Genomic DNA, 12,501 nt, shown 5'->3' with positions numbered 1-12,501 from the left:
TGGTGTATGATTCTCCAAGTTGCGATTAGTAAACTATTGCAGTCAGGAAAAGTTGTAAGCTCATTCCGATTGAACATGTTTGATAATAGTATTACAATAAGTAGTTGTTAAGCCAAAGATTCGATGCCACTTGGTAACACAGTAATATGAACACAGTAAAAATGCCAGGTTCTAAAGGGACGTGGAATGCAAGGAGTACTACAAGTGCAAAGGAGAAAACAAGCTAAACATACACGGCGAGTCATGATGGACTAGCAAGGGGATAAAATGTAAAGAATATAACGAGTGTGCCCACTCGTAATGCAGTAATAGAATCAATTATAATGAAGAACAACGAGAGCAAGATATGGCGGGGTAAGATGATATACAAAAGATCCAAGAGGATGATTGCTTTTACGATCTAGGGGACCTACGAGGTCCCCGACCTCTTGCGACCTGGGGGCCCCCCAGAGGTGACGACGAGCCAGGTCCGGGTGCGTGGTTACGGAGAGGTTCTTGATGAGGGCGGTTGTCGGAGCTGCGGGAATCGAAGGGACCAATGTTTGTCGGCTGGATTTGATTTTGCCAGTCTGAAGCCATCCAGACGCTGTTACCACCATCGGGTTTGCGCTCGGCGGAAGACGAGGATGAGGTAGCTGCTCGGTGGCTATGGGATCCCATATCCATACCCCCCGCCCACCCAGTGAGCGTAGAGAACGACGAAATCGGAGGAGAAATCGGGCTGGTGGGACCGCTGGATTCAGAATCAACACCAGTATTGAATGGAAGGAAAGGATCGGGGATGGACGCTATCATCCCAGCACGGTTGGGGGTTGTTCCCCAATCGACTAAGCCACTACCGTCAGCGCTCGTCGTCACGATGTATGGCTACGAATCAAATGAGTGTCCATACATGGAAGAAAGCAACGGAGTCGGACGTACGTTTGTAAGATATTCAACTGTTGGGGTTGGCCGCACCTCAGTAGGCATATCATATCCCATGCTATCCGTATTCGTGACAGTATATGTTTCACGACGCCAAGCAGGATCCTCTTCGTTTCTTTCTGCGATCGTATGAGTCGTGCTGGGAGGGAACCAGTAGCCGTGGCGATGGCGTTCGGCCTCGAAGCGGTTCCGATCCTCTTCGCCTTGCCAATGCACCCTCAACGGTTGCGCAGCAGCCCCAAGAGGCTGAGGAAGCAGAGGAGAGAGACGGTCAGGAGGACGGGTGTGCGAGTGGCTGAGAGATGGGGATGCTTCAGACGTTGACGGGGAACTGTAGCCAACCGAGTTCACGGGTAGGCAAACTGTGTCTCTTCGGGCATGCATGGAGAGGTTACTCGGCAGCGGCGGGGCTAGGTGTGGTGACTGGGATGTGACGTTCATAGTCTCCTCGCCGCGGTTGTATGAACTAGTCTGGTCGCTTTGCGAGCGCGTAGGGTTGTAGGGTGACCTCCGCTCCGGCGCTGGTGCCGACAACGAACGCTTGTACATGGACGTCAACGGAACGGCTTTGAATTCCGAGGAGGGCGAGTCCGCGTCAGTCGCACCCGAAGCTGAGAGTTCAGGAGAGGCTCGATTGTCGTTCGTTGGGGGAGACGTAGGAGAAGAGGAATTGGCGATCGAGCGGTCGAAGGACAGCGTAGACGAGTTAGTGGGAGGAAAGATAAAGTAGTCACCGCGAAGCTGCTGTGGTGCTTGCGCTGTAGAAGAGGCTGAGACCGGAGATGCTGTTGGAGCATGCGGCTTGGGAGAGTCGGTGAGGGGGGCGAAGGGGATGGATGTATAGGCCTCTTCATCTGCCGATGCGTATTCCTCTCCATCGGCGTCAGCTGTCCCGCCAGAATTGCGTTCGGTGTCGCTGGAGCTGTCAGGATCTCCTTGGTCGTCAACCTCCGGCGCGGGGATGGAGATCTCGACATGGCGAGAACGTAGAGCGTACCGGCCTTGCCCAACTGGCTTGGCGGTGACGGCTTCAACCTCCCCTGCCTTCGCCTTGCCTTTTCCTTTCACCGACTCCGACTCGCGTTCCTTAGCGTTAGACTTGGTTGCTTTGCTCTTCCGCTTCGCTCGTCTGCCGTCCTCCCATTCCTCCATGGCCAACTCGAGTTCGGCCCCCGTTTTCCCCTCGATCAGCTCACTGACAATTTTCTCGACGCGCTTCTCCTTCGACTTGTTCTTCTCGCTCCTGGGGGCAAGCTCCCTCGCCTTCTCCTTTCCCTTTCCCTTGATGTCAGCCGTGGCGCTGCCAGTACTGCTCGTCGCTTCGACTTCACGTGCCTTCCCTTTTCCCTTGCCACTCGAGCCTTCACCGGTGGCCGACGTTGCGGGAGGGAGGAAATCGAGGCTAAATTTCCCAGCCTTGCTACCACCACCACCGGGGTTACGCCGACGGCTCCCACCGCCTCCCCCGTCCTTGATTTTGAGCTTCGCCATGGCGTTCGCGCCGGGTCTGAATCGCCAGTCGGGGTAACGTTTCCGGTGCTCAACTTGAGCGTCGACGGCCTTCTGCTCCCATTGTTCCCGTTCTTCCTTGGGGAGCGTTTTCCAATACATGCCTTGGAACGCGTGTTAGCGGGCTGAGAAACACGAGGCAAAGCTGTACGTACCAATTATCTTAGAAAGCGTGCTGTGATTCCCCTCGACCTTGCCTGGAACCTGTTGGCTGCGTATGAAGGATGATCGGAAGAGAATGAACGCGTTTGGCGGTCGGGGGATGTATGAGGCGTCCCGTTTCTTCCCGTGAGAGGTTGGACGTGGCATCCAGCTGCTTGATGCTACCTGCGATTCGTCCTCGATGGTAGGCGATCCTGAGTTCCAACCCGCGGCCGATGGCGCGGCGTCTGGATGCATCGGCGGCATTGGGGTGACGCTCATAGATGTCGAAGGTACGAAAGAGGTGGATCCTGAAGATTGATGGGGATCATTGGAATCAGCTGAGCGTGTAGAAGCGACAGTAGAGAAAGAGATGGGGGTCATGTCCGCGAAGAAAGTATAGGTCATTGGTTGGTTCGGGTTGTCAAGTAGCGGAGGCATCGGATCTGAGGCAATTCTGTCAACTCTCAGCAGAAGACGCGCTGACCAGTGGGGTGCGGGGTGTCGAGAACGAACGGAAACTCACCTTCCTCCTCTCCATCCCGATTTCTAGGTTCCCCGTGCCCGCGAATGGGGGGCATTTGAGGCGCGAGTGCCGCAGGTGTGCGTGAGAGTCAGTGTAGCTGGCGAATATGAGTTGAGAACGTGCTTGAGGACGACTAGCAAAACGAAGGAACGATGAGGAGGGGAACGGGGATGGAAAGAATGACGGCGAAGCGCATGGTGGTCGCAGACAAGGCTTTATGCTCGAACGAGGCAAGCAAGCAGCACGCCCCCAACTTCATCAACGTCTCGGTCTCCGCGCCTTCGAATTCCCACCATTCCAGGGATGCCATAACCAAAGACAATAAGCCGTTGACAGCTTCCTGCTCGGGGCCCTGCCATCTCACGAAATCCCAATTCCCTTACAAACGAACGCGAAAACTTGGAAACTCACTTTGGTTCTTGGGCAAACATTCCCTTTTCAAAACTTCGAGTCTCGACGAAGCCATGTTCCATCTTGGGCATATTGAAGCCGAGGAAGAGGCTCGCTGCCGTAATGCACCGGAGATTTGGCGTCTCGGGCGCTTACTCGATGTCGTTTCCCATCATGCTCTCATTATCTAGCTCACTGTACCGGACGACGAGGAGAAGTGGTAGCGTCGGGATGAGGGCCTCAGAAGGCGGGACGGTGGTAGTTGGAGAGAAAAAGGTGAAGGCAAGTGATCGTCCCCTTATTTTTGACGCTCTATCTGGAACAACGTTCCCAGGCCCCTTGCTCAGCCTCGGTGCCCCCTCCGCCATCGTCGAGACCATCTGTGGTGGCGAACGGTGTACATCCTCGCCCATACAGTCCTTGAGGACAGGTAAGTGATCGACATCCATACCGATCTTGATCGGCGTCGATCGGTGATCAGACACTCCAACAGCTCCGTCCACGACCAACTCCCGACATCCCCTCGTCAGCCTGCTCTATCGTTTTACATGTTCGAGTAGATCTTGATCGGTGTTGATCTAGATAAGGACCTGACCTTGGATGCTCTAGTGCATATTGTGCGTATAGACCCTGCTACTGAGACACTCAGCACTAACCATCACTACAGGCGTGGCTTCGCTTACCTTCTCATCCCCTTGGCGAGACTATCTCAGAATGCCAGACTCACGAAGGAAAAGCGGGAATTATCCACGAGCTCCCCTTCTGTGGGTGTATATGTCCAGATGGGCCCGATGAAGAATGGAGAGATGGTCACCATGAAGAAGTTATTATCGAGGAAGAAAGAGGATATATTTGGCCACATACAACGGTCTTGACACCAGACCCGGTCACTCGCACAATAACCACCCGGGCAGATGTCAGTAGATACGGACCTCCTTGCAGGATACCGCCCCACCCTATACCCGTGATATCAGCGTCAGCGCAGCTGAATCGACTTAAATGGCCGGTCACACTGACGAGGTGAGAGGGCCTCTAGCCTTCCGACCCCTTAGTCACCGACTAATCCATGTCGTTAGGTCGCTCAACGGTTCATTCATAAGATACGGTGCTCGACGCCAAAATTCAACATAGGATTATTACCAGCATACGGAGATGAGTATGGGAGACGAGCAACAGCTCAACAAAATGAACAAGAGTACTGTAACGAATGGCAATATATGAAAGCGAAACACCTGTCCGATACGACCATCACGGTCTCCAAAATCACCTCCTCTTCCTATCCTCCCCGCTCTTCGCGTCAAGCACCTCACTCCGGAACTCAAATCTCCCGGTCCTCTCCAGTCTCTCAACAAGCACATCGCCAAACGCCGTAACAGGCGTCAACACGCCTCCGCGCTGCGCCAGAGCTGGGAGTCGGTCGCGCATAAGGAGGATGGAGAGCGCCGACTCGGATATCATTACTATTTAATACGAACGATCAAGACACTGGCCAGTTATCCGGAGAAAGATTAGGAACGTACTCGAAGTAAGAAGGTACCCTGGGCAGCCTTGGCCGATGAACTGTGATTTTACAACCGTCGGTTCGATATTACCATTAGTTGTTGGCGTTGACGCTGACGCCGTTGGGGGGCTGGCGAAAGCAGGAACAGCGGTGGTGACGTTGGTAACGCGAATGTACCCATTCTGCATCGTCTCCTCCGAGGGTCCCTCGCCCGGTTGAGTGACCAGGCGTTTGAATAGCCAGCGTACCTACAAATGTCATGCGTTTAGATCGGAAATACAGAGGAATCGAGTAAGACGGGAAGAATGCTCACGGGCTTGAGAGCGACCAAACACGCGGCAACAGCCATCATGCCCACGGACAGCGTGAAGGCGGATATCTTGGATGGCATCTGGAGGAACTCATCGTACGTGAAGTTGGGACCGTATCTCACGACTTTACCCGTCGTGATGCCGTTTATACTTGGCGTGCTAGACGGTGAACTGGATGGGGAAGGGGATGATTGGAGGGAGACCATCTCCAACAAGCCCCAGGTCCTCTGGACTAGCGCGCGGTTTGCGGGGGCCATGAAGAAGAAGGCGCCGACGAGACGTGGGATGTGGGGCATGGTGTACACGAGGCGGCGAGGTGCGATACGGGGGCCTTTGACTTTTAGCGAACCCCATTCAGTGCGCGAGCTCGTATTAATAGCACATAACAACGCACCAGGACTAAGACCATACGGCTTAAATGACTCCTTCATCTTCTCTTGTGGGACATTCTCGAGCATGGTCAACCCCGTGCTTATAGTCCCGCCAGAGACTCCACCGCGGAGGTTGTAAGCCGTCGTCGAGTCCAGCATCTCCCATCCGTGAATTTGGTCCAAAGACCCAAGATGTTTGTAGGAGAGGTATACGGAGTAATCGGACGGAATAGAGTCCATTCCGCAGCTTGGGACGATGATGGCGCCGGTACGGGTTGCAGCATAGTCAAATTCGTAGATGATATCGCGAACCCAAGGAGGCTCTCCAGTTAAATCAACGTAGTGCACTCCATGTCGAACACAGGCCCTGTGACGTCCACTCAGCAGGGTAAAAAGACTATAATGAATACGCCGAAAACTCACCGAACAACAGGCGTCCCCCAGGTCCAATACGGGCCCACCGTATTGATGACTACTTTGGCACTCTTCACCACCCTTTCGACATCTTCTGCATTTGTAACGTCGACCAGCACAGAGGGTACGAGCGAGGTGTCCAAATCAATAGACTTTGCGAGGGCTGTCAATTTTGAAAGCGAGCGGCCTGCGATAGCAAAAGTGAACTCGCGGTTCTTGTGTTGGGGGTGGGCATAGAGATATCGAGTGATTAGTTTTCCGGTGAAGCCTGTTGCACCGAGAACGAGGAGGTCGTATCCAGCCATGGTATGTGGACTGCTGGAAATCGAGCACAGCAAGTAACGTAAGGTTGTTTGTCCATGCTATAATTCGAAGTCGTTGGTGGTTGGCTCTACTCCTTGTCGCGGATCGGATTCATGACTCCCGACACCATGAACGCTGAGCGATGAGTAGCGGAAGACGTTGACTAGTCCAAACTTTCCATTATTCTCATAACTACAACGTTCAAATGGTCTCGATTCAGGAGCTAGAATACAGCTCTGTGAGTTGAACAAGACCCTGGGAGGAGGGATCGTGCAGAATCACCAATTCACGAACTAATTAGTTACATCGGGGTTAATAACATGTTAAATATTGTTAATAACCTATTATTTACATGTTAAAAAATTTTGGCGGTGAAAAACGCGAAAAAAAACGATGCTAGGCATGTCAAAACTTCCACGCCTCCTCTACAGTAATACTAGCACAGGTCTTTGCAGCGGGAGGTTGTGACGCTGACTGTGCAGCAGGGGTTGCTTCACCTCTAAGCAATGCCCGAAGAACGGGGGCGTTAAGGTTAATCTCGCTATCGAGTTCGAAGTCGTCGTCCTCGGGGTCTCAGAGGGCAACTTGGCAAGGCACTACTAAACTTCGTTTGGAAAAGAGCCTCATGGGCTGCTGGTCACGTGTATTTCTCACAATTTTTAACACCCGCCAGGAGCTCTACCGATGTTATTAACCTGTTATTAACCTGTTATTAACACTGTTAATAATCCGTTGTTAAAAAACACCCTATTTTTCACGGTACCCTAATTCACGAACATAAGTTAGTTGTCGCTTAGTACTTGCGGAGGAGACGAGGAACACGGAGACGAGGTGCGTTTCACGGAGCTATATCCCGGGAGGAAGAGACATTTAATCTTCGCTCAATGCTAGATGTCGCCTTATCAAACGTCAATGACGGCTCTTTATGAACAATCTTGGGGACCGTGTCAGGTATTGGACCGATACCAAAGCCACGGGCTCGTCAGAATGATCGATAACCTCGCCGTCTTACCCAGAAGACGCATGGGATCTCGGTGCTTCCCCGTTTACCAGCCCACTCGTGATACTCAAATAGCCAGCGGCGGATTAGCGAGCTGTTCCACTGCGTATGCGTGTGGTATAATGGCACTGAGAGGCCTCATATATGGCTGGCACAGTGTTCCTGCGGCCAGTATCACGATAGATCGCTGTGATAGAGCGATGTTTGATGTGAGGTCAATATGCGATCCCCGAAGTATGCCCTTAGCATAATAGAAAACCCTCATGTTGGCTTGCCTCAAGCTTCAAATCGTATGGACGCCGCTCACCATTCGCCTTTGTCATCAGCAAGCATGGTTCCAGTCTAGCATATCTTCGAATATTGAATGCAAGTTACTCGCTCTGGACTGTGCCCATGACTTCCGTTCCTTGCTCAAGGTCAGCCAAGCCACAGGCGCTACACATGCAGTAGCATTGATGCGAGCACATATCTTCTCAATCGAACACCCCAGCACGCGGTGTGACTCAAAGTAATTCAATTGTGATTGGTATATAAACCGCGGTGAGCTCTCGACATTTCCTCAGGCTCAGCTTCTAACTTGCATTAGCTACCTACTTGCAGTTCACCATTGCATTCGACCATGAAGTTCTCGCTCGCCGTCGTCGCCTCTCTCTTCCTCGCCGCCCAAGCCGCTGCTCTCCCCGCTGAGGCTGAGGCTGCCCAAGTATGCTTGCTTAACCGTACCTCTAGTCGTCCTAACTGACGGGCTCTTTCCTTCTAGCAAAACCCCTGCCCTCGCCCTCGCAGCGCAGTACCATTCTACCGTGCCTACCACCCCGGTTACATCAACCACTTCTACACCACCAGCAACCCAGAGTGGCAGAGCACCATCGGCCTTGGGTATATCCACGAAACCCCCGCAGCCAACGTCTTCGCCACCCAGGAGCCCTCCACTGTGCCCCTCATCCGCCTCTTCAACCCCTCCCGCACCAACCACTTCTACACCACCAGCGAGCGCGAGGCGAACCGCGCTACTCGGGAGGGGTATACCCGCGAGGGTATCGCGGCGTACATCTTCGACAAACAGGTGTGCGGCAGCCAGCCATTATTCAGGCTGCTCAACGCCGGGACCGTCGATCACTTATACACCACCAGCTGGGAAGAGAGGAAGAAGGCGCTTAAGGAAGGTTACACTAGTGAGGACGTTGCTGGGTATGTCTTTGCTGCTTAAATGGTTCTCTTCGTCCTTTGGTATGTCCGGTCAATGTATTTCTGAAATTGCGGAAAGCTCACTTTGAAGGCTTCTTAGATTTCTATGGGGTTGGTGGTTATCGTTATGGGGTTTGACTGTGAAGCCGTAGCGAGACTATTACAGCGGTGTAGCATATCTATAGCTATGGTTATTCATGAATTATTGTTGTACGCCCTTTCCATCTTGTTACCGCTCAACCTGTGAGTTGGAATCGAATCGTGAGGTCACTGATAGTCCTTACTCCTCGCAAGACTTCCATTATTGTGGCTACCCGTTATTGGTACAAACCGCTGCGAGTTCGTCGAGCGCAGCGGTGAGGACGATATTTACCGCTCATGAACATGACCGATTGTGAACGGGCCGTCACAATCATGTACTTGTTCAACTGACCTGTGCGTCTCATCGTTTCGCTGGCGAATTGAGTTACGGAGACCCGCTTTGGACGAGGCTGTTACTGAGTAGATCACTCGACAAGCCCTTCATCAGTCATGACCTACGCCGCATGCCTCGTCTTGGAAATTTTATGGACACTTCTAACGACGGTCGGCGGGTAGGAATGCCCGCGCTACCGTCAATAAATCACTATGTGATGCTAGGAGAAGCTGATACAGGTGAGATCAACGAGGGGGACATGCACTACACAACTCACGTCCGATAACTAGCAGTTGGTAGGAGCCTCGCTCTTTGCCTTCATAGAAGCATCTACGAAATGTACGTGTTGCATGATCGACGGCAATAAATACAACGCCTACAACAGACGCTCCATTCTGGCACAATGTGCTCAACAGTACTGTGTTATTGTGGGGTCGCACCGTTTCTAGCCCAGCGCATCTAACATCACGATCGCCAGTCTCCATTCGTCGGTTGAATCAATTGGCAACATCTAGAGGATCATTAATCTGATTGATGAACGGAGCAGATATGAACATACACCTTATTCGTTGTTGCGGATTCGTTGCGGACGCGCCTGTCTTTGGCTTCGTAGCAGCGTGCTATCTGGTTTGAGGCCACGCTTTCCCGGCGTCCATGAAACGCCCTGTCCGAGACAAGTTGACCGAAACCACGCGCTGAGCACAGCCTTTGCTCGGAGGATCAAGCCAGGGTCCTCCGAAAGCGGGGTCGAGACGTCAAAAGGGTTGCCGTCAGTTTCAAGCCGCCTTGATAACTACACGACGCAACTTTGACCATCGTCTCCATATCGCACTCGAGCAGGTCCTCGCCCCACGAACTTGCCAACGAATCGCCTTCGCTGGTGGTCGTCGACCGAGATTGGAAGTGCTTCTTTTTTATCATTAGGTAAGCCAGCTGTGATTGTTTCATTCGACAATTTCTCACAATCCCATCTCTTCTTCACTCTCTCCCCGCACCCTCCCTTTTTTGCTGCGACGTCCACAGCAAGTCGCTTTTCGCGGAGGATTCACACTCATTTTGACATAAAGTGAGAGAGATATCATGGCCAGTGAGTGCTACATCGAATTCCGGCTGTAATAGCGCTTATAGCAGCACTACAGCTAGTCCACCACTTACGCCGCCTACCTTGTAAGTCCCAGTATCATGTTCGATCGATCCAGTACAAACTTTCTGGTACAGATCGCCACCGACGTCGGTGAGCTCAACTGCGCCGCCAACTACGACGGATCCTCCGACTACATCGCCGCCCCCCACGACGACGCCTCCGCCGCCTCCAACATCATCGTCTCCCCCGTCAAGCCCTCCTACAACACCTTCTACGTCTTCCTCTTCTTCCATTTCAAGTCCACCTCCGGAGACGACAAGCACGCCGAGCTCGTCATCTTCTTCATCAGTAGTTTCAGAAACCCCGACCATCACCTCGACCTCCGCACCCCCGCCAAGCACGACGTTGGTTATTACAAGCACCTCAGGAACTCAAATTGTCACTGTTACTCAGACGACTCTTGCGCCGACGATCAGCCGGAATGTTGCACCTACAACGGCTGTGAACGACCAGTCAAACAGCAGCGGGTGAGTCACCAATACCCGCGTCTTCGGAGATAGCTTACTAACTCTCATCAGCTTCTTTTCCAACACTGGAGCTGTAGCTGGCGTATTCACAGTCGTTGGCGTGGTCGTCTTGGCCGTTGTATTCGCCCTCATCACCAACGCTATCAGAAAACGTCGAGCTCGCAAGTTCGACCGAGAGATCGCGGACGCTGCTGCTGAAGCGGCGGCGGCGCAAGCTCCAGCGTTCCTCGACGACGACGACGACGATATCGAGCGTAGGGCAGCTGGATACGGAAGAGGCGGTACCAGCGGCGGATACGGCGCAAGCGGAAGCAAGGAGTCGTACACTGGCTACGATTCGGGCTATGGTCAACCGAACTTGGGGTACGAGACCTACGGAATGAGCGAGATACCGTCGAATGCATCGGCCACGGGGCTCGTTGCAGGAGCAGGAGCAGCTGGAATTGGGGCGAGTGCCCTGGCACGTGCACGGAGCCAGCGTGCATTAGAAGCACAAGGTCTAGCACCTGGTGCAGGCGAGGCTCAGACGCCGTATCCTGCATTTGTTGCTCCTGGAGCCATGCAGGCGCAGGACCAATGGTATCACAACCGCGCCCCCCAGCAACCTCAGCAGTATCAACCGTACCCGCAACCCCAGTATCCTTCTCCCCCTCCATCACAGCAATACCCTTCGTACACGCAATCTCCGCCTGGCTCGCAACACAACCATTCACAATCACCCTCGCCTCCCCCACCTGCCGCTCTTCAACCTGGTTACGCTGGGAACCCCGGGAGTAATGAATATGCACTTTTAGAAGCTGCTGGCTTCGGTGCGGGTGCAGCTGGTGGAGCCTCAGTCACGCGCGGGCCATCGCAATACACCAACGCTCCTACCTCGGCCTCAGCGTCGGTATATTCATCAGATCTCTCCCGCGGACGTTCCCTCGGCTCGGCGAACACAGGCGACCTATTCTATTCTGGGAATGGGTATCCACAGCCAATGCCATCGTCGGGCCCTACGCCAACGACTGCCTCAACAGGATTGGGCAGCGGCGGGGCATCGCCTCAGGAGTCGTATGCGGCGCATTACCAGACTGGAGGAGGGCTAGTACCTCCGGGAGTCGCACCAGTTGGGTCGGACGGGCAGTATGCTACGAGGACGGTTTCACCCTTGCCAAATCCGTTTTCGCCGGGCTTGGGTTCAGGATCCAGGGAGGATGACGGGTACGGTGGGATGGCGGAGAGTGAGGATGAGGACGACCAGGATGATGGTGGGAGACGGGTGCTGAAGGTACGTGTTTGATCGGTTGGGTAATTGATAGGATGTGATACTCACTTGTTGCGGGTGCGTCGCAGGTACGAAACGAGTAAGAATTTCGCCCTCCCGCCACCATCGGGTTCGTTTGTTCCCCCATCGTGATGTCGCCGAACCTCGAAACTTCAAAAGCGAAACCTGTACATTGTCGTCAATACGTTCATCTTGTCTCTTGTTTCTGTCGCCATATTGTATATTCGCCCCGCATCACGCCCCTTGCACTTACCCTTCGCGTTCACCGTCTATAATTGTTCGCTCCGTCTATCTGGACGCCCTCACTCTCCTTAACGCCCTTCCTTCTTCTTAGTATATATTACCACTTACGACGATACATTCGTATTTGTTCACAAGAGTCTCGTGTCCTCTTTCGCCTTCGAACACTCTGCCTTTCTTGTCACTTGAACTTTGGGTTGTTCGGCGCCGTATGAACACTCCTTATTTCGTTTCGCTTACTTTTGACGTGCTCATGCATTAACCTGCTTCGCTGTGAACCTGTCCTCATTATTGACTATTTATCCAAGCATACCCTTCATAATGTTCACTTCGCTTCACCCCATGTCTCTTGCTGCCGGCACATCTCGCGCCTCGCAGACTGTTGACTAC

At 53.2% G+C, this 12,501-nt stretch overlaps 4 protein-coding genes across 4 annotated transcripts; 2 read left to right on the top strand and 2 right to left on the bottom strand.

Moving 5' to 3' along the window:
* Nucleotides 1-393: 393 nt before the first annotated feature.
* On the bottom strand, nucleotides 394-3,155 carry PC9H_008289 (uncharacterized protein; the record flags this gene model as incomplete). The annotated part of the gene is made up of 4 exons (XM_036777803.1): nucleotides 394-867; nucleotides 922-2,537; nucleotides 2,589-3,020; nucleotides 3,101-3,155. 4 exons carry the CDS (start codon nucleotides 3,153-3,155, stop codon nucleotides 394-396), a joined length of 2,577 nt encoding a protein of 858 aa, XP_036629231.1.
* Nucleotides 3,156-4,753: 1,598 nt separating this feature from the next.
* Nucleotides 4,754-6,392, bottom strand: PC9H_008288 (uncharacterized protein; the record flags this gene model as incomplete). The annotated part of the gene is made up of 5 exons (XM_036777802.1): nucleotides 4,754-4,950; nucleotides 5,011-5,239; nucleotides 5,305-5,639; nucleotides 5,697-6,040; nucleotides 6,097-6,392. 5 exons carry the CDS (start codon nucleotides 6,390-6,392, stop codon nucleotides 4,754-4,756), a joined length of 1,401 nt encoding a protein of 466 aa, XP_036629230.1.
* A 1,617-nt stretch (nucleotides 6,393-8,009) lies between these two features.
* PC9H_008287 (uncharacterized protein) lies at nucleotides 8,010-8,600 on the top strand (the record flags this gene model as incomplete). The annotated part of the gene is made up of 2 exons (XM_036777801.1): nucleotides 8,010-8,093; nucleotides 8,151-8,600. 2 exons carry the CDS (start codon nucleotides 8,010-8,012, stop codon nucleotides 8,598-8,600), a joined length of 534 nt encoding a protein of 177 aa, XP_036629229.1.
* A 1,473-nt stretch (nucleotides 8,601-10,073) lies between these two features.
* PC9H_008286 (uncharacterized protein) lies at nucleotides 10,074-11,954 on the top strand (the record flags this gene model as incomplete). Its single annotated transcript, XM_036777800.1, has 5 exons — nucleotides 10,074-10,080; nucleotides 10,133-10,160; nucleotides 10,212-10,604; nucleotides 10,656-11,874; nucleotides 11,940-11,954. The coding sequence occupies 5 exons, from the start codon at nucleotides 10,074-10,076 to the stop codon at nucleotides 11,952-11,954; spliced, it is 1,662 nt and encodes a 553-aa protein (XP_036629228.1).
* Between the last annotated feature and the right edge of the window lie 547 nt (nucleotides 11,955-12,501).

Source organism: Pleurotus ostreatus, assembly GCF_014466165.1.
Source record: "Pleurotus ostreatus strain PC9 chromosome Unknown scaffold_6, whole genome shotgun sequence".
Lineage (NCBI taxonomy): Eukaryota > Fungi > Basidiomycota > Agaricomycetes > Agaricales > Pleurotaceae > Pleurotus > Pleurotus ostreatus.
Note: the sequence above shows the minus strand (reverse complement) of the source record. Positions and strands in the feature narration are given on the sequence as shown.